Source organism: Procambarus clarkii, chromosome 85, assembly GCF_040958095.1.
Source record: "Procambarus clarkii isolate CNS0578487 chromosome 85, FALCON_Pclarkii_2.0, whole genome shotgun sequence".
Lineage (NCBI taxonomy): Eukaryota > Metazoa > Arthropoda > Malacostraca > Decapoda > Cambaridae > Procambarus > Procambarus clarkii.
In genome coordinates this window covers 13,042,345-13,070,312 of record NC_091234.1, presented here as the reverse complement: position 1 = coordinate 13,070,312, position 27,968 = coordinate 13,042,345, and the positions used below count along the sequence as shown (strand labels likewise).

Here is a 27,968-nt window from a genome sequence, read left to right as displayed (position 1 = left end):
CTGCTGCAGGTGTGTTGCAGTTCATCAGTGAGGCACATGTGGTTGTTTCAGGTGTGTTACAGTCCATCAGTGAGGCACATGTGGCTGTTGCAGGTGTGTTGCAGTCCATCAGTGAGGTAAAAGTGGCTGGTGCAGGTGTGTTGCAGTTCATCAGTGAAGCACATGTGGCTGTTGCAGGTGTGTTCCAGTTCATCAGTGAGGCACAGTTGGCTGCTGCAGATGTGTTGCAGTCCATCAGTGAGGTAAATGTGGCTGTTGCAGGTGTGTTGCAGTCCAACAGTGAGGCACAGGTGGCTGATGCAGGTGTGTTGCAGTTCATCAGTGAGGCACATGTGGCTGATGCAGGTGTGTTGCAATTCATCAGTGAGGCACATGTGGCTGTTGCAGGTGTGTTGCAGTCCATCAGTGAGGCACATGTGGCTGCTGCAGTTGTGTTGCAGTCCATCAGTGAGGCACATGTGGCTGTTACAGGTGGGTTGCAGTCCATCAGAGAGGCACATATGGTTGCTGCAGATATGGTGCAGTTCATCAAGAAGGCACATGTGGCTGTTGCAGGTGTGTTGCAGTTCATCAAGAAGGAACATGTAGCTGTTGCAGGTTTGTTGCAGTCAATCGGTAAGGCACATGTGGCTGTTGCAGGTGTGTTGCAGTCCATCAGTGAGGCACATATGGCTGCTGCAGGTGTGTTGCATTTCATCAGTGAGGCACATGTGGCTGTTGCAGGTGTGTTCCAGTCCGTCAGTGAGGCACATGTGGCTGTTTCAGGTGTGTTACAGTCTATCACTGAGGCACATGTGGCTGTTGCAGGTGTGTTGCAGTCCATCAGTGAGGCACTGGTGGCTGCTACAGGTGTGTTGCAGTCCATCAGTGAGGTGCATGTTACTGCTGCAGATGTGTTGCAGTCCATCAGTGAGACACATGTGGCTGCTGCAGATATGTTGCAGACCATCAGTGACGTAAATGTGGCTGCTGCAGGTGTGTTGCAGTTCATCAAGAAGACACATGTGGCTGTTGTTGGTGTGTTATAGTCCATCAGTGATGCACATGTGGCTGTTGCAGGTGTGGGACAGTCCATCAGTGAGGCACATGTGGCTGTTGTAGGTGTGTTGCACTCCATCAGTGGGGCACAGGTGGCTGTTGCAGGTGTGTTACAGACCATCAGTGATTCACATGTGGCTGTTGCAGGTGTGTTGCAGTCCATCAGAGAGGCACTGGTGGCTGCTACAGGTGTGTTGCAGTCCATCAGTGAGGACCATGTGGCTACTGCAGATGTGTTGCACTCCATCAGTGAGACACATGTGGCTGCTGCAGATGTGTTGCAGTTCATCAGTGAAGCACATGTGGCTGCTGCAGGTGTGTTGCAGTCCATCAGTGAGGCACATGTGGCTGTTACAGGTGTGTTGCAGTCCATCAGGGAGGCACATATGGCTGCTGCAGATGTGTTGCAGTTCATCAAGAGGGCACATGTGGCTGTTGTAGATGTGTTGCAGTTCATCAAGAAGGCACATGTGGCTGTTGCAGGTGTATTGCAGACCATCGGTAAGGCACATGTGGCTGTTGCAGGTGTGTTGCAGTCCATCGGTAAGGCACATGTGGCTGTTGCAGGTGTGTTGCAGTCCATCAGTGAGGCACAGGTGGCTACTGCTTGTGTTGCAGTTCATCAGTGAGGCACATGTGGATGTTGAAGGTGTGTTGCAGTTCATCAGCGAGGCACATAAGGCTGCTGCAGGTGTGTTGCAGTCCATCAATGAGGCACAGGTGGCTGCTGCAGGTGTGTTGCAGTTCATCAGTGAGGCACAGATGGCTGCGGCAGGTGTGTTGCAGTTCATCAGCGAGGCACATGTGGCTGTTGCAGGTGTGTTGCAGTCCATCAGAGGCACATGTGGCTGGTTCAGGTGTGTTACAGTTCATCAGTGAGGCACATGTGGCCGTTGCAGGTGTGTTGCAGTCCATCAGTGAGGCACTGGTGGCTGCTGCAGGAGTGTTGCAGTCCATCAGTGAGGTGCATATTGCTGCTGCAGATGTGTTGCAGTCCATCAGTGAGACACATGTGGCTGCTGCAGATATGTTGCAGACCATCAGTGAGGTAAATGTGGCTGCTGCAGGTGTGTTGCAGTCCATCAGTGGGGCACAGGTGGCTGCTGCAGGTGTGTTGCAATTCATCAGTGAGGCACATGTGGCTGTTGCAGGTGTGTTGCAGTCCATCAGTGAGACACAGGTGGCTGCTGCAGGTATGTTGCAGTTCATCAGTGAGGCACATGTGGCTGTTACAGGTGTGTTACTGACCATCAGTGATTCACATGTGGCTGTTGCATGTGTGTTGCAGTCCATCAGAAAGGTGCATGTAGTTGCTGCAGATGTGTTGCAGTCCATCAGTGAGACACATGTGGCTGCTGCAGATATGTTGCAGACCATCAGTCAGGTAAATGTGGCTGCTGCAGGTGTGCTGCAGTTCATCAGTGAAGCACATGTAGCTGTTGCAGGTGTGTTGCATTCCATCAGTGAGGCACATGTGGCTGCTGCAGGTGTGTTGCAGTCCATCAGTGAGGCACATGTGGCTGTTGCAGGTGTGTTGCAGTTCATCAGTGAGGCACATGTTTGTTGCAGGTGTGTTGCAGTTCATCACTGAGGCACATGTGGCGGTTGCAGGTGTGTTGCAGTCAATCTGTGAGGCACATGTGGCTGCTGCAGGTGTGTAGCAGTCCATCAGTGAGGCACATGTGGCTGCTGCAGATGTGCTGTAGTCCATCAGTGAGACGCATGTGGCTGCTGCAGGTGTGTTGCAGACCATCAATGAGGCACTTGTGGCTGCTGCAGATATGTTGCAGTCCATCAGTGAGGCACATGTGGCTGCTGCAGTTGTGTTGCAGACCATCAGTGAGGTACTTGTGGCTGCTGCAGATGTGTTGCAGACCATCAGTGAGGCACATATGAGTGCTGCAGATGTTTTCCAGTCCATCAGTGAGGCACATGTGGCTGCTGCAGATGTGCTGCAGTCCATCAGTGAGACACATGTGGCTGCTGCAGGTGTGTTGCAGACCATCAGTGAGGCACTTGTGGCTGCTGCAGGTGTGTTGCAGATTTATTGCAGTCCAGTGAGGCACATATGGCTGTTGCAGGTGTGTTGCAGTCCATCAGTGAGGCACATGTGGCTGCTGCAGATATGTTACAGACCATCAGTGAGGTAAATGTGGCTGCTGCAGGTGTGTTGCAGTCCATCAGTGAGACACATGTGGCTGCTGCAAGTGTGTTGCAGTTCATCAGTGAAGCACATGTGGCTGCTGCAGGTGTGTTGCAGTCCATCAGTGAGGCACATGTGGCTGCTGCAGGTTTGTTCCAGTTAATCAGTGAGGCACATGTGGCTGCTGCAGGTGTGTTGCAGTCCATAAGTGAGGCACATGTGGCTGTTGCAGGTGTGTTGCAGTTCATCAGTGAGGCACATGTTTGTTGCAGGTGTGTTGCAGTCCATCACTGAGGCACATGTGGCGGTTGCAGGTGTGTTGCAGTCAATCTGTGAGGCACAGGTGGCGGCTGCTGGTGTGTTGCAGTCCAACAGTGAGGCACATGTGGCTGCTGCAGGTGTGTACCAGTCCATCAGTGAGGCACATGTGGCTGCTGCAGATGTGCTGTAGTCCATCAGTGAAACGCATGTGGCTGCTGCAGGTGTGTTGCAGACCATCAATGAGGCACTTGTGGCTGCTGCAGATGTGTTGCAGTCCATCAGTGAGGCACATGTGGCTGCTGCAGGTGTGTTGCAGACCATCAGTGAGGCACTTGTGGCTGCTGCAGATGTGTTGCAGACCATCAGTGAGGCACATATGGGTGCTGCAGATGTTTTGCAGTCCATCAGTTAGGCACATGCGGCTGTTGCAGATTTGTTGCAGTCCAGTGAGGCACATATGGCTGCTGCAGATGTGCTGCAGTCCATCAGTGAGACACATGTGGCTGCTTCAGGTGTGTTGCAGACCATCAGTGAGGCACTTGTGGCTGCTGCAGGTGTGTTGCAGACCATCAGTGAGGCACTCGTGGCTGCTGCAGATGTGTTGCAGTCCATCAGTTAGGCACATGCGGCTGTTGCAGATTTGTTGCAGTCCAGTGAGGCACATATGGCTGTTGCAGGTGTGTTGCAGTCCATCAGTGAGGCACATGTGGCTGCTGCAGATATGTTACAGACCATCAGTGAGGTAAATGTGGCTCCTGCAGGTGTGTTGCAGTCCATCAGTGAGACACATGTGGCTGCTGCAAGTGTGTTGCAGTTCATCAGTGAAGCACATGTGGCTGCTGCAGGTGTGTTGCAGTCCATCAGTGAGGCACATGTGGCTGTTGCAGGTGTGTTGCAGTCCATCAGTGAGACACATGTGGCTGTTGCAGGTGTGTCGCAGTCCATCAGTGAGGCACATGTGGCTGCTGCAGATATGGTGCAGACCATCAGTGAGGTAAATGTGACTTGCAGGTGTGTTGCAGTTCATCAGTAAAGCACATGTGGCTGCTGCAGGTGTGTTGCAATCCATCAGTGAGGCACATGTGGCTGTTGCAGGTGTATTGCAGTCCATCAGTGAGGCACATGTGGCTGTTGCAGGTGTTTTGCAGTCCATCAGTGAGGCACATGTGGCTGTTGCAGGTGTGTTGCAGTTCATCAGTGAGGCACATGTGGCCGTTGCAGGTGTGTTGCAGTCCATCAGTGAGCACAGGTCGCTGCTGCAGGTGTGTTGCATTTCATCAGTGAGGCACATGTGGCTGTTTCAGGTGTGTTACAGTCCATCAGTGAGGCACATGTGGCTGTTGCAGGTGTGTTGCCGTCCATCAGTAAGGCACAGGTGACTGCTGCAGGTGTGTTGCAGTTCATCAGTGGGGCACATGTGGCTGTTGCATTTGTGTTTGCAGTCCATCAGTGAGGCACATGTGGCTGTTGCAGGTGTGTTGCAGTCCATCAGTGAGGTAAAAGTGGCTGGTGCAGGTGTGTTGCAGTTCATCAGTGAAGCACATGTGGCTGTTGCAGGTGTGTTCCAATTCATCAGTGAGGCACAGGTGGCTGCTGCAGATGTGTTGCAGTCCATCAGTGAGGTAAATGTGGCTGTTGCAGGTGTGTTGCAGTCCAACAGTGAGGCACAGGTGGCTGATGCAGGTGTGTTGCAGTTCATCAGTGAGGCACATGTGGCTGATGCAGGTGTGTTGCAATTCATCAGTGAGGCACATGTGGCTGTTGCAGGTGTGTTGCAGTCCATCAGTGAGGCACATGTGGCTGCTGCAGATGTGTTGCAGTCCATCAGTGAGGCACATGTGGCTGTTACAGGTGGGTTGCAGTCCATCAGAGAGGCACATATGGTTGCTGCAGATATGGTGCAGTTCATCAAGAAGGCACATGTGGCTGTTGCAGGTGTGTTGCAGTTCATCAAGAAGGAACATGTAGCTGTTGCAGGTTTGTTGCAGTCAATCGGTAAGGCACATGTGGCTGTTGCAGGTGTGTTGCAGTCCATCAGTGAGGCACATATGGCTGCTGCAGGTGTGTTGCATTTCATCAGTGAGGCACATGTGGCTGTTGCAGGTGTGTTCCAGTCCGTCAGTGAGGCACATGTGGCTGTTTCAGGTGTGTTACAGTCTATCACTGAGGCACATGTGGCTGTTGCAGGTGTGTTGCAGTCCATCAGTGAGGCACTGGTGGCTGCTACAGGTGTGTTGCAGTCCATCAGTGAGGTGCATGTTACTGCTGCAGATGTGTTGCAGTCCATCAGTGAGACACATGTGGCTGCTGCAGATATGTTGCAGACCATCAGTGACGTAAATGTGGCTGCTGCAGGTGTGTTGCAGTTCATCAAGAAGACACATGTGGCTGTTGTTGGTGTGTTATAGTCCATCAGTGATGCACATGTGGCTGTTGCAGGTGTGGGACAGTCCATCAGTGAGGCACATGTGGCTGTTGTAGGTGTGTTGCACTCCATCAGTGGGGCACAGGTGGCTGTTGCAGGTGTGTTACAGACCATCAGTGATTCACATGTGGCTGTTGCAGGTGTGTTGCAGTCCATCAGAGAGGCACTGGTGGCTGCTGCAGGTGTGTTGCAGTCCATCAGTGAGGACCATGTGGGTACTGCAGATGTGTTGCACTCCATCAGTGAGACACATGTGGCTGCTGCAGATGTGTTGCAGTTCATCAGTGAAGCACATGTGGCTGCTGCAGGTGTGTTGCAGTCCATCAGTGAGGCACATGTGGCTGTTACAGGTGTGTTGCAGTCCATCAGGGAGGCACATATGGCTGCTGCAGATGTGTTGCAGTTCATCAAGAGGGCACATGTGGCTGTTGTAGATGTGTTGCAGTTCATCAAGAAGGCACATGTGGCTGTTGCAGGTGTATTGCAGTCCATCGGTAAGGCACATGTGGCTGTTGCAGGTGTGTTGCAGTCCATCGGTAAGGCACATGTGGCTGTTGCAGGTGTGTTGCAGTCCATCAGTGAGGCACAGGTGGCTGCTGCAGATGTGTTGCAGTTCATCAGTGAGGCACATGTGGCTGTTGCAGGTGTGTTGCAGTCCATTAGTGAGGCACAGGTGGCTGCTGCAGGTGTGTTGCAGTTCATCAGTGAGGCACTTGTCGCTCTTGCAGATGTGTTGCAGTACATCAGTGAGGCACATGTTGCTGCTGCAAATGTGTTGCAGTCCATCAATGAGGCACACGTGGCTGTTGCAGGTGGGTTGCAGTCCAACAGTGAGGCACAGGTGGCTGATGCAGGTGTGTTGCATTTCATCAGTGAGGCACATGTGGCTGCTGCAGATGTGTAACAGTCCATCAGTGAGACACATGTGGCTGCTACAAATATGTTGCAGACCATCAGTGAGGTAAATGTGGCTGCTGCAAGTGTATTGCAGTTCATCAGTGAGGCACATGTGGCTGTTGCAAGTATGTTGCAGACCATCAGTGAGGCACATGTGGCTGCTGCTGATGTGTTGCAGTCCATCAGTGAGGCACTGGTGGCTGCTGCAGGTGTGTTGCAGTCCATCAGTGAGGACCATGTGGCTGCTGCAGATGTGTTGCACTGCATCAGTGAGGCACATGTGGTTGTTGCAGGTGTGCTGAAGTCTATCAGTGAGGCACATGTTGTTGCAGGTGTGTTGCAGTTCATCAGTGAGGCACATGTAGCTGTTGCAGGTGTGTTGCAGTACATCAGTGAGGCACATGTAGCTGTTGCAGGTGTGTTGCAGTACATCAGTGAGGCACACGTGGCTGTTGCAGGTGTGTTGCAGTTCATCAGTGAGGCACTGGTGGCTGCTGTAGGTGTGTTGCAGTTCAGCAGTGAGGCACATGTGGCTGCTACAGATGTGTTGCAGTCTATCAGTGAGGCACATGTGGCTGCTGCAGATGTGTTGCAGTCCATCAGTGAGACACATGTGGCTGCTGCAAGTGTGTTGCAGTCCATCAGTGAGGCACATGCGGGTGCTGCAGACGTGTTGCAGTCCATCAGTGAGGCACATGTGGCTGTTGCAGATGTGTTGCAGACCATCAGTGAGGCACATGTGGCTGCTGCAGATGTGTTGCAGTCCATCAGTGAGGCACATGTGGCTGCTGCAGATGTGTAGCAGTCCATCAGTGAGGCACATGTGGCTGCTGCAAATATGTTGCAGACCATCAGTGAGGTAAATGTGGCTGCTGCAGGTGTGTTGCAGTTCATAAGTGAAGCACATGTGGCTGCTGCAGGTGTTTTGCAGTCCATCAGTGAGGCACAGGTGGCTGCTGCAGGTGTGTTGCAGTTCATCAAGAAGGCACATGTGGCTGTTGCAGGTGTGTTGCAGTCCATCAGTAAGGCACATGTGGCTGTTGCAGATGTGTTGCAGTCCATCAGTGAGACACATGTGGCTGCTGCAGGTGTGTTGCAGTCCATCAATGAGGCACATGTGGCTGCTGCAGATGTGTTGCAGTCCATCAGTGAGACACATGTGGCTTCTGCAGGTGTGTTTCAGTCCATCAGTGAGACTCTTGTGGCTGCTGCAAATATGTTGCAGACCATCAGTGAGGTAAATGTGGTAGCTGCAGGTGTGTTGCAGTTCATCAGTGAAACATATGTGGCTGTTGCAGGTGTGTTCCAGTACATCAGTGAGGCACTGGTGGCTGCTGCAGGTGTGTTGCAGTTCATCAGTGAGGCACATGTGGCTGTTGCAGGTGTGTTGCAGTCCATCAGTGAGGCACAGGTGGCTGTTGCTGGTTTGTTGCAGTTCATCAGTGAGGCACATGTGGCTGTTGCAGGTGTGTTGCTGTCCATCAGTGAGGCACATTTGGCTGTTGCAGGTGTGTTACAGTCCATCAGTGATTCACATGTGACTGTTGCCGGTGTGTTGCAGTCCATCAGTGAGGCACTGATGGTTGCTGCAGATGTGTTGCATTCCATCAGTGAGACACATGTGGCTGTTGCAGGTGTGTTGCAGTCCATCAATGAGGCACATGTGGCTGTTGCAAGTGCTTTGCAGTCCATCAGTGAGGCACAGGTGGCTGCTGCAGGTGTGTTGCAGTCCATCAGTGAGACACATGTGGCTGCTGCAGATATGTTGCAGTCCATCAGTAAGGCACATGTTGCTGTTGCAGGTGTGTTGCAGTCCATCAGTGAGGCACAGGTGGCTGCTGCAGGTGTGTTGCAGTCCATCAGTGAGACACATGTGGCTGCTGCAGATATGTTGCAGTCCATCAGTAAGGCACATGTTGCTGTTGCAGGTGTGTTGCAGTCCATCAGTGAGACACATAAGGCTGTTGCGTGTGTGTCAGTCCATCAGTGAGGCACAGGTGGCTGCTGCAGGTGTGTTGCAGTTCTTTAGTGAGGCACAGGTGGATGCTGCAGGTGTGTTGCAGTTCATCAGTGAGGCACATGTGGCTGTTGCAGGTGTGTTGCAGTCCATCAGTGAGGCACAGGTGGCACTGCAGGTGTGTTGCAGTTGATCAGTGAGACACATGTGGCTGTTGCAGGTGTGTTGCAGTCCATCAGTGAGGCACAGGTGGCTGCTGCAGGTGTGTTGCTGTTCATCAGTGAGGCATATGTGGCTGTTGCAGGTGTGTTGCAGTTCATCAGTGAGGAACATATGGCTGTTGCAGGTGTGTTGCAGTCCATCAGTGAGGCACATTTGGTTGTTGCAGGAGTGTTGCAATCCATCAGTGAGGCACAGGTGGCTGCTGCAGGTGTGTTGCAGTTCATCAGTGAGGCACATGTGGCTGTTGCAGGTGTGTTGCAGTCCATCAGTGAGGCACATGTGGCTGTTGCAGGTGTTTTGCAGTCCATCGGTGAGGCACATGTGGCTGCTGCAGGTGTTTTGCAGTTCATCAGTGAGGCACATGTGGTTGCTACAGATGTGTTGCAGTCAATCAGTGAGGCACATGTCGCTGCAGCAGATGTGTTGCAGTCCATCAATGAGGCACACGTGGCTGTTGCAGGTGTGTTGCAGTCCAACAGTGAGGCAAAGGTGGCTGATGCAGGTGTGTTGCAGTTCATCAGTGAGGTACATGTGGCTGCTACAGATGTGTTGCAGTCCATCAGTGAGGCACATGTGGCTGCTGCAGATGTGTTGCAGTCCATCAGTGATACACATGTGGCTGCTGCATGTGTATTGCAGTCCATCAGTGAGGCACATGCGGGTGTTTAATTTTTCTCATGATGCTTCTATTCCTGAACTCCCTTCAGGAGGTGTTTTCCAATTCCTTATTATCATCACTTTTTATTAAAAGTGATGATAATTTTTATGTACAGGTATAAGTTTATATGTTGATTATATAGACCTGTAATCAAACACTAGAGGCCTTGGTGTTGCCAGATATTGAAGTAGCCAATATCAATTTGATTGGCAACTCAACCCGCACAACAAAAAACAAATTAAGTGGTGACATTTCGGAATGTCCTGGACCATTATGAAGACTTGATAATTGTCTAGGATGGACTGAAATGTCATAGCTTCTTTATTTCAGATGTGGATTGGGTGTCTAATTTTACACCACATTATTGTGACTTGCTATTTACATTTGTTTTGCAGTTGCGTTTTGTATTTTAATAGATGCAAATAATGTGGCTTTTGTTTATTACTAATTTATATTTATAGATAGAAAAAAATGTAATAGTTGAGGATTACTTATGGCCCTTTAATTATTACATAGAACTTAATAGTTCTCTCTACATACAAGGTCACTGTAACAGTTTTTAAATAATAAAGAATTGTGCTTAATGTAACATTGTTTATTTATACCTGGAAAATTTTTCAGTATATTATCCCCCCAAAATTTGTCATAATTTCCATCTCTTGGACTTGATAGTAAAGTGACACTTGAACCCTGATCCCCCTCCCCGCTCAGCTCGTTGTCGCCGTGTGGGGGCTTAGTGGGCGGCTGCCGGAGTGTGATGCTCCTTGGGACGGTCCTCTGTCCTTTTCTAGCCTTGTGCTCCTGCTGCCGTCCTCTCCAATTCTGCTGGGCATCTTTTCCTTTTCCTTCTGTTTCGTTTTTCTCCCCCCTCTTCTCCTATCTGCTTGCCGTTTCCTACCGACCTTTTGCTCGTTCTGGTTCTTCCCTTGGACTTCTTCTATTTTGACGCCCGGGTGCTTGAGGAGGCATACTCATGCACCCGTAGAACTGCAGTACCCGACGTCGAGAGCGAGGGGAACCTTTTATTGTCAATCTCCACTTCGTCACTGAACCCGATCTCGACGGACTGTCGGTTTCTTAAGGTGGCGTTTGTGGGGCGTATACTCGCGACGCACCCCTAGGAGGCCCCGACAAGATCGGCGATAGCTTCTTGTTGGGTGTCCTGCCTCTAATTGTGGCTCCATGGTGGGTGTGGGGGCACATTCGTGAGTGAATTCTTTCTTTCGTCAAGATGATTACCCCTGCTTCGGCTTCTTCTGGTTTACCTTCTCAGGCTCGTGGGGTGGGCGACCAAGCCCCCGAGTCGGTCCGTATTGGAAGACCGGGCTCTGTAGCCTCCGCTGCATTGGGCCCCGACCTTGCTCCTCCTTTGGCCTCTCTGACTCCTTCCTCTGGCTCCCCTCCCTCCTCTGTGGTTGGGTCGGGCCCCAAGCCCCCAGTGGTGACTACCTCGTCCCCTGGCGTGGCTCCTTCTCTAGTTGTAACTACTGCGCCTTTTAACCCCTCTCTCTCTGGGGGTTCTCACCGCCGTCTTCGTCACGGCCGCCCTCGCTCGATTCCTTCCAGTTCTGCTACCTATCAAGCCTTGTTTGGTCCCGCTTCGTGGGCCAAATATTTTGATCTCCCTCTTGATTCTGCGCCTCCTGACGATTTCTCCCTCCATCGACATCTCATTGATTCCGTGGATGCCTCCATTACTTTCAACCCCACTCGTCTCGGTACACGTGTCGTTGCTGCTCCTTCTCAGGATGCTGCTTCCCGCTTGGCTGCCTTATCCTGCCTTGGCGAGACCCCCGTTCGGGTCTCGAAGAACGTTCAGTTGAATGCCAGTGTTGGCACTATTTTGCTCCCGCCCCATGTTGCGACCGGTGTTCGGGACCTACGCGACTGCCACGACGATATTCGACATATCCTCGCTGCCCAGGGCCATTCTATTCTCCAGGTGGACACGTTTACTCGTCCCCCTCGTGGTAGTCGCCGTCAACCCCTCCGGGTTGTGAAGATTACCTTTGATGGTAGGACCCTTCCACCCTCTGTCATTCTTGCTGGTGCCAGGTGCTCTGTCCAGGAGTACATTCCTTCTCCTCGGCTCTGCAACAAGTGCTGGAGGTTTGGGCATGGTGCCCTCCGCTGCTCCGGGACTGTCTCTCTCTGTCCTTTGTGTGGTGGCGAAGGTCACTCTAAGTCGGAGTGCGCTTCTCCCCAGGCTCGTTGCCTCAACTGCGGTGAGGCCCATCCTACCTTCTCCCGTGCGTGTGTCCATTACAAGCTTGAGGCAGCCGTCCTCAACTTGAAGCACCGGGAGCGTTTATCTTTTCCTGAGGCGAGGCGCCAGGTTCGCCGGCTCCTGCCTTATGCTAATATCTCTTATGCTCGCGTGTTGCGCTCTTCCTCTCCTCGTCCTTCCCGCCTTCCTCAGACTCACAACCGTTTCCAGGCCTTGGACCCTGATGCGCCCACTGCCCCCTCCTCTGTCCCTTTGGGTTCTCTCCCGAAGGATCCTCCTCCTGGTCCTCTGTCTGGGGTTCCCCTTCCTTCTACCCGGTCTGTCGTGTCTTCTGTGTCTCCTTCCTCGTCCCCCTCCGATCCTCCTTCCCATCCTCTTCCTCCATCTATCGGCTCTCCCCGCCGCCTGTCGGTGCGGGCGGATGTCCATCGCTCTCCTAACGGCCGTCGTGTGTGCTCTCGTTCGGCTTCTCCTGTTGAGACACTGGAATCCGTTGCCCGGTACGTAGTTGCTGGGACACCGGTCTCTTTAAGTCAGAAGCGTAAGCCTGGCTCCTCTCCTTCCTCTTCCCCGGCGGGTAAGAAGGCTTCGCTTTCTTCCTCAGCTCCTCCTTCTGGCTCTGTTGCTCCTTCCCCTCCCGTTTCAGTGCTTGCGCCCCCTGTTCCTGCTATGGAGGTTTCTTTGGCCCCTGCTTCCCTTTCGGTTGCTGCTCTTGCTGGGGTGCGCTCCTCTCTTTCTACTCCCCCTCTTCCTGCTGCTGTCCTTGACTGCTCCTCTCCGTTGTCTCCTCCTCCTCCTCCTCCTCCTCCTCCTCCGGACCCTGCCCGCCCACCTCTGATCTGTTCTCCCGTTTCCTTCCCTCCGTCTTTGCTCAGTTTACCCATGCCCCCTAACCCTGACTTTGCTGACCCTGATCCCGACCCTGATATTCTTTAACGTGCTCTGTTGCTCTTTCGCCTTTGTTTCTTCCTTGTTCTCTGTTTTTGTCCTTTCTCTTCTCGTCGTTGTCCATTCTTCAATGGAACGTTCGAGGTTATTACGCTAATTTCCTCGAACTCCAACTTCTGGTTTCGCGGTTTTCGCCCCTTTGTGTCTGTCTCCAGGAGCCGATGCTTGGTGCTCGTCCTGGTCGTTTTCGTGGCTATTCCTTTCTCTCCCCCCCCCCAGCCATTGCTGGGGCATCTAATTCTTCTGCTCTCTTGATTCGGGCTGATGTTCCCTTTGTTCCTTTACTTTTTCCTTCGCCTCTCCATTGTTCTGCTGCTCGTATCTTTGTGGGGAAATGGTACACAGTTTGTTCCATTTATCTCCCCCCGAGTGTCCCGCTCTCTCTTCCTGATTTGAAACACCTCCTAGACTCCTTGCCGGAGCCTGTGCTCCAGCTGGGTGACTTCAATTGTCGTCATTCTCTTTGGGGTGACGTTCTGACGAATACCCGGGGTCGCCTCCTTGAGCCGTTTCTCCTCTCTTCTTCCCTGTCTCTTCTGAATTCTGGTGAGCCCACTCATTTGGACTCTCGAACTCGCACCCTTTCTTGTCTTGATCTTTCTCTCTGCTCTTCTTCTCTTTACTTAGATTTCACATGGCAGGTTCTTGATGACCTCCATGGAAGTGATCATTTCCCCATCCTTGTTTCCTTTTTCTCTTTTCGCCCTTCCCTCTCTTTCCCTAGGTGGCAGTTTGCTAAGGCGGACTGGACCCTATTTTCCCTCAGTGCTACTCTCTCTGACCTCTCCCTTCTGCCCCTCTCTCGCGCTCTCCTCCTTTTTCATGACACTGTCTTCGACGCTGCCCTCCGCTCTATTCCTCGCTCTTCCTCTCGGGGTCCACGGAAATGCGTTCCCTGGTGGAATGCGGACTGTGCTCGGGCTGTCCGCTGTAAGCGTGCAGCCTGGAAGAAGCACCGCCGTAGGCAGAAGACCGATTCTTTTCTTTTCTTTCGGAAAGCGAGTGCGGTGGCCCGTAGGGCCATCCGTACGGCTAAACGTGAATGTTGGGCATCTTATGTCTCGACAATTACGTCCGAAACCCCTCTGGCCCAGATCTGGAAGCGTATCCGCAAGATAGCGGGTAAGTTCGTTCCCGATGTTTCACCGGTCCTTCACCTCCATGATACTCTTGTGGCGGACCCGTTGCAGGTCGCTTCCGAACTGGGTTCCCACTTTTCTTCTGTTAGCTCTGGTCTTCATCTTCCCCAATCTTTCCTTCTTCGTAAACCTGTCCTTGAGTCTCGTCCTTTAGATTTCTGCACTCATCTTCAGCTTCCCTATAATGATCCCTTCTCTCTCTCTGAACTTCGTTCTGCCCTGGCCCTCTGCGGTTCTACGGCGGCGGGCTCCGATGGTATTCATTATGAGATGCTTCGCCATCTCCCTCCGAGCACGTCTCAGTATTTACTGAGTCTGTATAATCGGATCTGGGAGTCGTCGTCAGTCCCTGAGGACTGGCTCGATGCCGTTGTCCTCCCTGTTCGCAAACCGGGGTCTCTGGGTACTTCCCCTAAGGACTTTCGCCCTATTGCTCTCACAAGTTGTGTCTGCAAACTCTTTGAACGTATGGTTAACGTTCGTCTGATGTGGTTCCTGGAACACCATCACCTCCTCTCCCCTTCTCAATTTGGTTTCCGCAAGTGCCGCAGCACGACAGATGTCCTGGTGAACTTGGAGGTCTATGTACGTACTGCTTTTGCTGCGAAGACCTCCGTTGTTGCCGTCCTTTTTGACCTAGAAAAGGCTTACGACACCACTTGGCGTTATCATATCCTATCTCAACTTCATTCTTTTGGCCTTCGTGGTCATCTCCCTCTCTTTCTCCGCAGCTTCCTCTCTCGTCGTTCCTTTCGGGTGCGCCTTGGTACCGCTCTCTCTCCCTCTTTTCAGCAATACGAAGGTGTGCCCCAGGGTAGTGTTCTGAGCACTACTCTTTTTCTGGTTGCCCTCAATGGTCTTCTTTCCTCTCTTCCTTCTGGTGTCTTCTCCGCTCTCTATGTCGATGATCTTACCCTTTGTTGTCAGGGTGATGATTCGCCTCTCCTTCAACGCCGGCTTCAACTTGCGATTGATGCCGTGTCGTCTTGGGCCACAGGTCATGGCTTCAAGTTCTCTACTTCTAAGACTTGTGCCACGACTTTTACGCGGAAACGGGTTGTTCTTCGTCCCTCTTTGTCACTTTATGGTCATCCCCTTGAATACAAAGATTCCGCGAAGCTTTTGGGGTTATTCCTTGACACTCGTTTGTCTTGGTCTCCCCATATCTCTTACCTCCGTGTTGAGTGCTCTAAGTCCCTTACCCTCCTTCGGGTCTTGTCCCATACTTCTTGGGGGGCAGATAGGCGCACTCTCCTTGCTTTACATTCCTCTCTCGTCCTGTCTATGCTCGATTATGGTTGCCCTGCTTACTCGTCTGCTTCTCCTTCTACTCTTCGCCGTCTTGATGCTTTGCACCATACTGGGTTGCGCCTCAGTTCTGGTGCCTTTCGTTCGACTCCCGTCCTTAGCTTGTATGTTGACACTGGCTTCCTGTCTCTCCAGGACCGCCGTGATCGCTACTGTCTTCGCTATCTTGCGCGTTCCTTGCAACATCCTTCCTCTCGTCTCTGTCGTGCTTTAACTTTTACCCCTCCTGCGGTTCCTGTTCCTCTTCACCACCTCCCTCTTTCTGTCCGGTTATCTCGCCTGCAGGATTCTCTTTCCGTTCGTATTTCTGATGTTTCTCCTCGTGTTGTTCCTTCTTTGCCCCCGTGGAGGGTCCCTCTTCCGCGGTTTTGTACATCCTTGACTCGTATCACTAAAGCTTTTACCCCTCCTACAGTTCTAAAACGCCTTTTCCTCGAGCACTTTTCTTCTCACTCCCGCTCCGTTTCTGTCTTCACCGATGGGTCTAAGTCAGCGGACGGTGTTGGCTACTCTGTTGTTTTTCCTGATCGCACTTATATGTGTCGCTTGCCTCCGGAGACTAGCATCTTTACAGCGGAACTTTATGCTATTCTCTATGCTCTTCGTCTCCTGCTTTCTCGTTGTCAGTCTTCCTTTGTGGTTGTTGTTGACTCTCGTAGTGCCCTCATGGCTCTCGGGTGCTTTAATCCAGTTCATCCGGTAGTTGTCGAGATCCAGCATTGGCTGTTTCTCGTTCACAGTAAATTTAAGTCGGTTGAGTTTTGTTGGGTTCCCAGCCATATTGGCGTGTCTTTAAATGAGCGTGCGGATGCTGCCGCTAAGGAAGCTGTCCGCTCTTGTCCCATCTCTCGTAAAGGCATTCCGTATTCCGACTTTTACCCGGTTATCCATTCCTCAGTCCTTACCCGTTGGCAGGCTTCTTGGTTGTCTGTTACTGGTAACAAGCTACGTACTCTTAAATGTTGTGTTTCCTCGTGGCCGTCCTCCTTCCACCGTAACCGGCGGTGGGAAACAGCTCTAGCGAGGTTGCGTATTGGCCATACTCGCTTAACCCATGGTCACTTGATGGAGCGCCGCCCTGCTCCTTATTGTCCTAGTTGCATTGTCCCTCTTACGGTCGTGCATGTCCTTCTTGAATGTCCTGACTTCCAGGACGAGCGTGTGTCTTGCTTTCCGACCGCCCCTCGCGGTCACCTGTCCCTCGATAGAATTCTTGGTGACTCGGATACTTTTGATATCGTTCGCCTTATGCGTTTTTGTTCTCGTATTGGCATCCTTGGTGATATTTAGCGCCCTCTGATTATTTTGCGTATTTGATGGTGCTACATAGCCTTCCCGGTTTGGTGCCTTCTTTTGATAATTACTTACTTACTTGAACCCTGATGGTCCAAGTGCTATGGAACCATTCCTTCATTTCTTCTTATTCTAGCTCCTTATTCTCATATCTCTCAGAGCTTTCTTCACATAATTATGTGCCGAGTAAGGAAATTGGTAAGCAATGATCAATGAAATTAAAACATTGATTATGAAGTAATTATTTTAATATATGAGAAATCCCATTGTTACGAACCCGGATCCAGCGTCCGAGCACGGAGCAGTGCCGACCACTGCCATCTGTGGGTCTGCTCCCGAAACCCCCTTCAAAATGGACGACGACACCTGGCGAGGACGGGATGTACTGGCCTCGAGGGCCAGTTTCCAGTCCTGTTCAGCGCTCAACACAGCCGCTGCTGACCTCTGGTGAGGTGGTGCTCAGACACCAGCGCCATCTATGGAGTAGATAGGTGGGCGTTTGTGTCTGAGCCTGTAAGTGAGGTGTTTTAGTGTCCCTGTTATTGATGACGTGTCTACTTACAGAGTCGACCTGGGACTGCTGTGATGGAAGTTGAGTCAGTCTACCCAAGGCAGCCGTCTCCATACCTTGTGCTTTGCTGCAGCAGCTGTGAAGTCGTCCCCCGGAAGAACACTGTGGTGTTACCCTGCCAGTGGAGTGGCAGTAGAAGGATTACCCGGGACCGACTGCTGGAGACGATTATCCACTGGGGTATTGAGGACAGGAGAGTGATTTGTGGTATCACACGAGGCTCCTGTCTAGGGCGTTACCCTAATATCGCCCGTGGAGTGGCCTGACCAGCGTTGCTGATCCGGAACCTGCCAGCAGACCTGCTGGACTTGTGGTTGACGGCCTCCACGGCGGTGCCCCCAGTGGACCTGTGTTTTGGCTGGCCTGTGGCCAGGGTAGGCTCAGCTTCTCAGAGGATTAGTTGTGAGGCCACGAAAGCACCGACGACTTAGCACCGAGAGCTTGATTCCAGAGTCTTCAGGAGAAGACGTTTGTGTACAGTGTTAATACCCCTCTCCCCGTGTAATCTTTTTATATATTATTTATTGGTGGTGGTCAATATATTATATTAAGTTCTTGACTTTATTTCCCTTCCCCTTTGAGTTACTTGCGTCACGGATCTCATCCCTTGAAAGCCACTACTGGCTTGGGGCCGGATACAACTTCCTCTAACAACATCAGAGTAAGAACCCCGTTGCGTCCCGAGAGGGCCGTAACACCCATTACTAGTTAATGGTCACAAAACAATCATTAGTAGTCACTTCAGTGCTAGACACAAGGACATTAGTAATTCTCACTTCAATATTAGGAATGGTTAGCAACTTATTTTTGCTATATACAGTAATCATCTTAATATACAGATTGTGGATGATATTGAGCACATGGAAATTTATGTGTAGGCATTCTAGATCTCTGTCTTGGTCCAGTGTCTCACACCCCCATGGTCCACATCTTCTCTTGTAACAGAATTATCAGAACATCAACCTAGAATTACTGGATGTATTGGAAATACCATCCTGTCCAGTGGGATGTTTAAATGCAACAGCATAGAGCTCGCCCTGCTCAACATGAAGTCCTAATTACTCTTGTGTCAGGTAGGGTTTTAACCCAGCAACCAATTTACAGTTACCACCACGTTCCTGGAAAGTTTTTAAAGCTATGGCACTGTTCGATCTGAGGTTACAGAAACATGAATGTATGAAGTTGTAAAAAGTTGCTAAAACTTTGAGCTAATGTTGTCCATGCAAAACTTCAGACCTTGTTCATCTTATAAAATTACCTCAAAGTTATGAAATTCATTGCCTCAAAGTGAGCAAATAAAAATATGAATATTTAAAACAAATACAATAATAAGTGCACAGCCAGGAGTGACAGTTGGACTCATGCCAGCCAGCAACGTGAGAGGACTCTGCTCCCACAGCCACTCCTTCCATACCTACATCCCGCTGAGCGGGTAGCAGTTGGAGTAAGCTGTGTACCGACACATCTATGGTCCAGGACCACCTGCATCATGATGTACAAGGATAAATTTCACTTCAGGGAGAACCGCTCCTTCAGTAAGGGTGAAGTACTGATGAAAATCACTGCAGCCAACATTACACCTGCACCATCCTCATTCTCACCTCCACAACACTACCTGGAAGATAGGACTGTACAGTATTTGCCAGGTAAATTGGTCAACGCATCGCTGACCACGCCAACGATGGGATCATCTCCAGCATAAACACCCTGAACCCAGCCTTGACTGAAGTAGCAGCCACAGTCTTCACCAGTGACCACATCCCAAGATCAACACTGAAGCTGACCTTCAGCATGCAACCTCAGACCAAGTTCATTCCATCCAGTGGTCGACCCCAAATATTCATTTATAAATTTGAATATGCTGTTCATTCAAAATTGGAATTTTCTCAGATAGAAATTAATATTTTTATATATTAGCATACTGTGCATATTTAGGCATTGGTTAGGTTCTGTTGGCAAATATTTGTATTTGTTTTATGAAGGTGAAGAGTTTACAGCATTTTGGTTTGAACAAAAGTTGTCAGCCACTTTTTTGTTGTCTGCTTTGCTGACGACAAAAGTCATCAGTGAAACAGTTGTTCAAGAAGATTTTTGAACGTCATTAGTTGTGAGTCGTATGTAAAACAGTATTTCATTAAAAAATGGGATTTGGCGGATGCAATTAATGGACTTTGGCCTTTCTTTATGAGGATGGGCCGCAGCATGGCTACTACAGGTGCCTCTGAAGTGCTCCCAACACATACCCTCCGTAAGTGAAGTCTGGCTGTGTCTACCCTCGGGGTGCAGGCGCTTCACAAGTACCCCCAACACACTTCCTCCGTGTGTGAAGTCAGGCAGTCTCTACTTTCGGGGGGTGCAGGCGCCTCACATGTGCTCCCAACACACACCCTCCGCGAGTGAAGTCTGGCCGTCTCTACCCTCGGGGGGGTGCAGGCATCTCACAAGTGCTCCCATTACACCCGCTATGAGTGAAGTCTGGCCATATCTACCCTCGGGATTCAGGCGCCTCACAAGTGCTCCCAACACACACCCTCCGAGTGAAGTCTGGCCGTCTCTAACCTCGGGTGGTGCAGGTGCCTCACATGTGCTCCCAACACACACCCTCCATGAGTGAGGTCTGGACGTCTCTACCCTCATGGGGGAGGGGGGGGTTGGTGTAGGCGCCTCACAAGTGCTCCCAATACACATCCTCCGTGAGTGAGGTCTGGCCGTCTCTACCCTCGGGGGGCGCAGGTGCCTCACAAGTGCTCTCAACACACACCCTCCGTGAGTGAGGTCTGGCCGTCTCTACCCTCGGGGGGCGCAGGTGCCTCACAAGTGCTCTCAATACACCTTCCGTGAGTGAGGTCTGGCCGTCTCTACCCTCGGGGGGTGCAGGCGTCTCATAACTGCCCCCAACACACACTTTGTGGACTAGTGAACCAAACTAGTGGAACTTAGTTGTTTGGAGCAGTGAGACAACCTAGCGGACCAAACTCTCACAAGTCAGTCAGGCTTGGGGAGTAGAAGAACTCCCAGAACCCTATCAAGTAGGTACCCACCGTGAGTGAAGTCTTGCCATCTACCCTCGGGGGGGGGGGGTGCAGGCACCTCACAAATGCTCCCATCACTCGCCCACCGTGAGTGAAGTCTGTCATATGACATATGGATACTGACTTGACCTCTCTTGCCCAGGCTCAAGGGGTGGGCGACAAGGCCCCTAATTTTTTTTTTTTTTTTTTTTTTTTTTTTGAGATATATACAAGAGTTGTTACATTCTTGTACAGCCACTAGTACGCGTAGCGTTTCGGGCAGGTCCCTGGAATACAATCCCCTGCCGCGAAGAATCGTTTTTTCATCCAAGTACACATTTTACTGTTGCGTTAAACAGAGGCTACAGTTAAGGAATTGCGCCCAGTAAATCCTCCCCGGCCAGGATACGAACCCATGACAGCGCTCGCGGAACGCCAGGCGAGTGTCTTACCACTACACCACGGAGACTGCTGGTTGAAATCGGACTGTGATGGAAGACTGGGCTCTATTGCCCCGCTACATTGGGTCCAGACCAGACAACTACCCCCCACCCCACCCCCCGCTATCGTCCCTCCTCTGTGATAGGGTCGAGCCACAAGCCCCCAGTGGTGACCACCTTGTCCCCTGGCACGGCTCTGTCTCTCATTGTGACTACTGCACCTTTTACCCCCCCCCCTCTCTGGAGGGTTCTCAAAGCCGTCCCCACCACGGCCGCTCTCGCATGATCCCCTCCCATACTAATACGTACTACGCCTTGTTTGGTCCTGCTATGTGGGCTAAATACTTTGATCTCAACCATCTGGATTCTACACCACCTGACGATTTCTCTCTCCATAAACACCTTGTTGATTTGGTAGATGCCTCTGTTACTTTTAGGCCCGCCTGTCTGGGTACACATGTTGTCGCTGCTCCTCAGGATGTAGCTTCCCACTTAGCCGCATTGTCCTGCATTGGGGAGACCCCTTTTTGGGCCTCCAAAAACGCTCGGTTAGATGCCAGTGTTGACACTGTTCTCCCGCACCATGTTGCAATTGGTTTTCGAGACCTAAAAGACTGCAACGAGGGATATTAAACATATCCACGAAGCCCAAGGCCAGTCTGTCTTCTAGGTGGACACGTTCACTCGACCCCCTCGTGGTCGTTGCCCTCAACCCTTTCGAGTTGTGAAAATTACCTTTGATAGTCGGACCCTTCCATCTTCTGTAATTCTTGCTGGTCCTGGATGCTCCATTCAGGAATACAGTCCCTCTCATAGACTTTGTAATAAGTGCTGGAAGTTCGGGCTTGGTGCCTTCAAATGCACCAGTACTGTGTGTCTATGCCCCATGTGTTGGGATGAAGGGCACTCTAAGAGTGCTCTTCTCCCCAGGCTCGCTGCCTCAATTGTGGTGAAGCCCAACCTACCTTCTCTCGCGTGTGTATTCACTTCAAACTTGAGGAAGCCGTCCTCGTCTTGAAACACTGGGCTCGTTTGTCTTTTCCTGAGGCGAGATGTCAAGTCTGCCATCTCAACCCTTTCATTTATGTATCTTATGATCACGTGTTGCGTTCTACCTTTCCTCATCATTCCCACCTTACTCAATCTCACACCCGTTTCCAGGCCTTAGACCCAGACACACTCACCACCTCCTCCCCTTTTCCTTTACATTTTGTCCCGAGGGGGCCCCCTCCTGGTTCTCCATCTGAAGTTTCATCCCTTCCTTCCCAGTCTGCCATGTCTCCCATATCTTCTTTCCTATATTCCCCTGATCCTTCTTCCCAACCCTTCCCCGAGTCTCTTGGCTCTCCATACTGCCTGTCTGTCCAGGCTGTTGTCCATCATCCTCCCAGCAATCTTCATGTTGTTTGCTACCGTTCTTCTTCCTCTGTTGAGACAATTGAGTCTGTCGCCCAGTATGTTGTTGCTGGAACACCTGTCCTGAGTCATAAACGTAAGCCTGGCTCCACTCCTCTCTCCTTCCCGGCGCGTAAGAAGGCATGGCTTTCTTTCCCCCCCCCACCTCAGACTTAATCGCTCCATCCCCTCCCATTTTGGTGGTCGGGCCCTCTGTCCTAGCTATGGAAGTTTCTTTAGACTCTGATTCTCTTTCGATTGCTGCCCTTGCTAAGGTGCACTTTCTGGTCTCTGCCTCCACTCCTCCGGACCTCGTCCGCTCGCCTCTGGTCTATTCTCCTGCTCCCTTTTCTCCATCCTTACTAAGTTGACCTATGCCCCCTAACCCTGATTTACTGACCCTGAGCTCATTTAATATGCTGTGTTCTTCTTTACCTCTGTTTCTTCATTGTTCTCTGTTGCTGTCCTCTATCCTTTTGACAATGTCTATTCTTCAATGGAATTTTCTAGGATTTATGTCAACTTCAATGAACTCCAACTTCAGATTGCACAGTTTTCACCACTATATGTCAAAAGGAGCCGATGCTTGGTGCTCGTCCTGGTCACTTTCGTTGTTATTCCTTTCTCCTCCCCCCCCCCCCTCCAGGCTTTTGCTGGGGCCCATAACTCTACTGCTCTCTTGATTTTTACTGACATTCCCTTCGTCCCCCTACTTTTTCAATCGCCTATCTTTGCAGCCTGTGTCTTTGTGAGTAAATGGTATACAGTCTGTTCCATTTATCTCCCAAATGTCCTGCTTTCTCTTCCTGGTCTTCAGCACCTACTGAACTCCTTGCCAGACCTGTGCTCCTGTTGAGTGATTTCAACTGTCGACATACCCTCTGGGGTGATGTTCTGACAAACACTAGAGGCCGCCTTCTGGAACCGTTCGTCCTCTATTCTTTCATGTCTCTTCTGAATTCTGGTGAACCCACTCACGTGGACTCGAACTAGCACCCTTTCCTGTCTTGATCTTTCTCTCTGCTCGTCGTCTCTTTCCTTAGATTTCACGTGACAGGTTCTTGATGACCTCCATAACAGTGACCATTTCCCTATCCTTGTTACCTTTTCTCTTTTCATCCTCCCCTGAGAGCTGAGTGGACAGCGCATTGGATTCGTAGTCTTGAGTCTATCGTAGTCTATCCCCGGTTGAGGCGGAAACAAATGGGCAGAGTTTCTTTCACCCTGCTGCCATTGTTACCTAGCAGTAAATAGGTACCTGGGCATTAGACAGCTGCTGCAGGCTGCTTCCTGGGGGTGTGTAACAAAAAGGAGGCCTGGTCGAGGACCGGGCCGCGGGGACGCTAAGCCCCGAAATCATCTCAAGATAACCCCCTCTCCTTTCCTAGGTGGCAGTTTGCCAAGGCTGACTGGAATTTATTCACCCTCCGTGCTACTCTCTCTGACCTCTCTACTCTGCCTCTCCCTCGTGCCCTTCTCCTTTTTCATGACACCGTCTTCGACGCTGCCCTCAGCTCTATTCCTTGCTCTGACTCCCGGGGCACCCGGAAGTTCATTCACTGATGGAATGCGGACTGTGCTCGGGCTGTCCGCTGTAAGCGTGCAGCCTGGAAGAAATGCCAGCAGACAGCCAATTCTTTTATTTTGTTTTGGAAGGCAAGTGTGATGGTCCGAAAGACCAGCTGTTCAGCTAAACGTGAGAGTTAGAAGTCTTATGTCTCCACTATTACGTCCGATACTCCTCTACTACAGATCTGGGAGAAAATCTGCAAGATAGCGGGTAAGTTTGTTCCAGATGTCTCGCCAATCCTTCACTCCATGGTACTCTTGTGGCGGACCCAGTGACAGTCGTAACAAAACTGGGTTTCCATTTTTCCACTTATAACTCCGGTTCTCATCTTCCTCAATCCGTCCTTCCTTCGTAAGCCCGTTTTTGAATCTCATCCCTTAGATTTTCCCACTCCTCTCCGACTTTCCTATATGATCCCTTCTCTCTCTTTGAACTTCAGTCTGCCCTGGCTCTCTGCGATTCAATGGCAGTGGGCTCAGAATACATTATGAGATACTTCGCCATCTCCTTCCATGCACATCTCAGTATTTACTGAATTTGTATAACCAGGTCTGGGAGTCGTTGTCAGTCCATGAAGACTGGCGCGATGCCATTGTACTCCTTATTCGGAAACCGGGGTATCTCTGGACATCTCCTAAGGACTTCCACCCTATTGCCCTCACGAGTTGTGTCTGCAAACTCTTTGAACGTATGGTCAATGTTTATCTGATGTGGTTCTTGGAACACTATCACCACCTCTCTCAATCACAGTTTGGTTTTTGCAAGTGCCGCAGCACGACTGATGTCCTGGTGAACTTGGAGGTCTATATTCGCACTGCTTTTGCTGCGCATACCTCTGTTGTTGCTGTAATTTCAGACCTGTAAAAAGCTTACGACGCCACCTGGAGATCCCATATTCTGCCCCAACTTCGTTCTTTTGGCCATCGTGGAAATCTCCCTCTCTTCCTCCAAAGCTTCCTCTCTCGTTATTCCTTGAGAGTGAGGCTTGGTGAGGCTCTCTGCCTCTTTTTCGGCAATACGAAGGTGTGCCCCAAAGTAGTGTTCTGAGCACCACTCTTTTTTTCTGGTTGCCCTTCAATGGTCATATTTTCTCCCTTCTTTTTGGCATTTTCTCTGCTCTCTATGTCGATGATCTTACCCTTTGCTGTCGAAATGATGATTCGTCTCTCCTTCAATGGCGGCTTCAACTTGCGATTGATGCCGTGTCTTCTTGGGCCACCAATCATGGCTTCAAGTTCTCTGCAAATAAGACTTGAACTACAACTTTTACTCGGAAGCAAGTCGTTCTTCGTCCCTCTTTGTCGCTTTATGGTCATCCCCTTGTGTTCAAAAATTCCGCTAAGCTTTTATGGTTAATCTTTGCCACATTAAAGCTTTTGTCTTGGTCAACCCATATCTCCTACCTACATGTTGAATTCTCTAAGGCCCTTAACCTACTTAAGGTTTTGTAACATACTTTTTTGGGAGCGGATAGGGGCACCCTCCTCTCTTTGCACTCATCTCTCGTACTGTCTAAACTCGATTATGGTTGCCCTGCTTACTCATCTACTTCTCCTTCTACTCTTCGCTGTTTTGATGCTTTGCAATATACTGGGTTGTGCCTCAGCTCTGGTGTCTTTTGTTAGGCTCCTATCCTCTGATTGTATGTTGAAATTGGTTTCCTGTCTCTACAGGACCACCTTGATCGCTACTGCCTTCTCTACTTTGCAGGGTTCTTACAACACCCTCACTCTCGACTATGTCGTTCTTTGATTTTTACCTCTCCTGTAGTTCCTGGTTCCCCTTCACCACCTCCCTCTTTCTATCTGGCTGTCTCGCCTATAAAATTCTCTTTCGGTTAATATTATCAATATTTTTCTTCGTATTGTTCCGTCCTCGCCCCCGTGGAGGGTCACCCTTCCTAAATTTTGTAAATCCCTGACCCACGTCATTAAAGCTTTTACCCCTTCTACTGTTCTGAAACGTCTTTTTCTTTAACTCTTCTCTTCACACTCTTGCTCCATTTTCATCTTCCCCAATGGCTCTAAGTTTGCAGACGGTGCAGGCTACTTATTTGTTTTTCTTGACCGCACCTATCTGTGTCGCCTGCCTCCGGAGACTAGTATCTTCACGGCAGAACTTTATGCTCTTCGTCTACTGCTATCTTGCTGTCAATCCTCCTTTGTGGTTGTAGTTGACTCTTGCAGTGCCCTCATGGCTCTGGAGTCCTTTAATGCAGTCCATCCGGTGGTAGTCAAGATTCAACATTGGCTGTTTCTTATCTCCAGTAGATTTAAGACAGTAGAGTTTTGCTGGGTTGCCACCCTTATTGGTGTCTCTTTAATGTGTGTGCGGAAGCTGCCGCTAAGGAAGTAATCCGCACTTGTCCCATCTCCCGTAAAGGTATTCCTTATTCCGACTTTTACCCAGTTATTCATTCCTCCATCCTTGCCCATTGGCAAGGTTGTTGGTCTTCTGTTACTGGTAATAAACTGCGTACTCTTAAGAGTTGTGTTTGTCTGTGGCCTTCCCCCCTACCACTGTAACTAGCGGTGGGAAATGGCTCTGGACAGGTTGTGTATTGGCTATACATGGACATTTAATGGAGCATGAACTCATGGACATTTAATGGAGCATGAACTCATGGACATTTAATGGAGCACCGCCATGCTCCTTATTGTCCAAACTGCATTGTCCCTTTTACAGAAGTGCATATCTTTGTTGAATGTCCTGACTTCCAGGACGAGCGTGTGTCTTGCTTTCCAACTGTCCCTCGTCACTTGTCCCTCGATAGAATACTTGGTGAATCGGATACTTTTGATATCATTCGCCTTATGCATTTGTGTTTTCATATTGGCATCCTTAGTGATATTTAGCGCCCTATGATTATTCCGCACATTTGATGGTGCTACATAGCCTTCCCGTTTAGTGTCTATTTTTGATAATTACTTACTCAACTAGTTTAAGATGAAAACTAAGTACACGTACTACCTAATAAACTCCATGTAACCTACCTTACCCCTAAATGTCAACCCATGTCTTATTATTTTTAAACAATGCTGTTTGTTGACCAACTTGTGTATTGGTTATTTTCTACCTTGTTCCCCCCCCCCTTCTTTTATTTTCTTTTTTTTTCAATGGAATTTATACTTTAGCCTCAATTACTATTAAGCTTTAGTCTAAGTTTTTCCCCCCACCTTACCTTGCCTGAAACGCTATGCGTACTAGTGGCTTTAGGTATTGTATGTACTAGCTCTATCTATAAATCCAACATTATGTTTGTAAAACAACTATTTATGTACTTTCCTGAATAAAATTCCCTTTACTTCCAAAGTTGGACGACTCAATTCCATAACAACACACCTTGGATCGTGATGGAGAGGGAGAATTCTCAAAACCCACCTGAAGTGACACAATATGGAAAATCAATATTATTTGCAAACATTCAAAGCCTAAAGTCAAAATCATGAAATAAAGATAAGTTCATAAATGACGATATAATAGAATTGTAGCAAGTACAGTATATTATGTCAATAATGTACTGGCTCCAAATTCTCATTAGCTTGTATGCAGATAATAAGATGGGTCTGTTAATTCTACTTGTCCACTAATTACAATACCTTTTCCCAAATGTACAGTTAATACCTCTTCCCGAACCAGCTAGAGGATGGTCAGGTGAAATGTGAACCGGTAATATAGGCAGTCGATAGCAAATCATCATCAGTCTAACTCCAACAGTTGTTCAGTACAAACGCTTGAGAGAGATTAGAAACTTTAAGGCTAGCCAAGATCAACTCCAGCATGACTTGAATAATCTCCGTGAGGAAAACATTCGTCTGAAAACTGATGAAGCCATAAAAAAACAAGAGGAAGCTCTCAGCAAAATAACTGCATGTATCAGTACATTATCCGCCCAACATTCCATCTCCTAGGATGAACAAGATCAGCAAAAGCTGCTTGACTCTGTAGTTGTGTCGTCCCAAGATATTCCTGTGGAAAGTGAAGGTGAAAAGTGTATTGAAATATTTCAGTCTCTCTTAAAAAACAAATTACAGGTCAATCTAGACAAAACAGACATTATTGCTGCCTACAGAGTAGGCAAAAGAATCCATCAGGACAAAACCAGCGGAAAATTCGCCTGAAGCTGGCTTCCCAGTCCATGAAATCGCATCTTGTCCGGACAGCTGCATTCCAACGACAGGGAATTTACATCAACGAGTGCTTGACTAGAAAAAGACAGCAACTCCTCTACCGCCTGCGTCAAATCCGTCATCAAAACCCAGATGCGATTCATCAGTGCTTCGTTAGAGATGGCTTGATTAAAGTGAGAAAGACTTCAGTAGGTAAAATGTTTACAATTGCTAATGAGGAAAATCTCAACACTTTCCTCTCCCAATGTAGTTTGTCTCACCTTCCTATCATTCTCAATGAGTCAACATAATTAACCCCCTTGTCACCTTGTGCGGGCTAGGTATCCTAACTCTCT

General features: G+C 49.8%; 1 protein-coding gene across 1 annotated transcript in view; it reads left to right on the top strand.

The window, feature by feature from the left end:
- Positions 1-24,367, top strand: part of LOC138358692 (platelet binding protein GspB-like) — a 59,735-nt gene extending 35,368 nt beyond the window's left edge. Inside the window, exons 24-33 of the mRNA XM_069316847.1 lie at positions 472-597; positions 1,060-1,287; positions 1,480-1,581; positions 1,688-1,855; positions 2,274-2,417; positions 2,860-3,003; positions 5,294-5,419; positions 5,882-6,078; positions 7,864-8,001; positions 24,053-24,367. Coding sequence (XP_069172948.1) covers positions 472-597; positions 1,060-1,287; positions 1,480-1,581; positions 1,688-1,855; positions 2,274-2,417; positions 2,860-3,003; positions 5,294-5,419; positions 5,882-6,078; positions 7,864-8,001; positions 24,053-24,367 — 1,688 coding nt within the window. The remainder of the gene's footprint in view (positions 1-471; positions 598-1,059; positions 1,288-1,479; positions 1,582-1,687; positions 1,856-2,273; positions 2,418-2,859; positions 3,004-5,293; positions 5,420-5,881; positions 6,079-7,863; positions 8,002-24,052) is intronic.
- Positions 24,368-27,968: the final 3,601 nt, after the last annotated feature.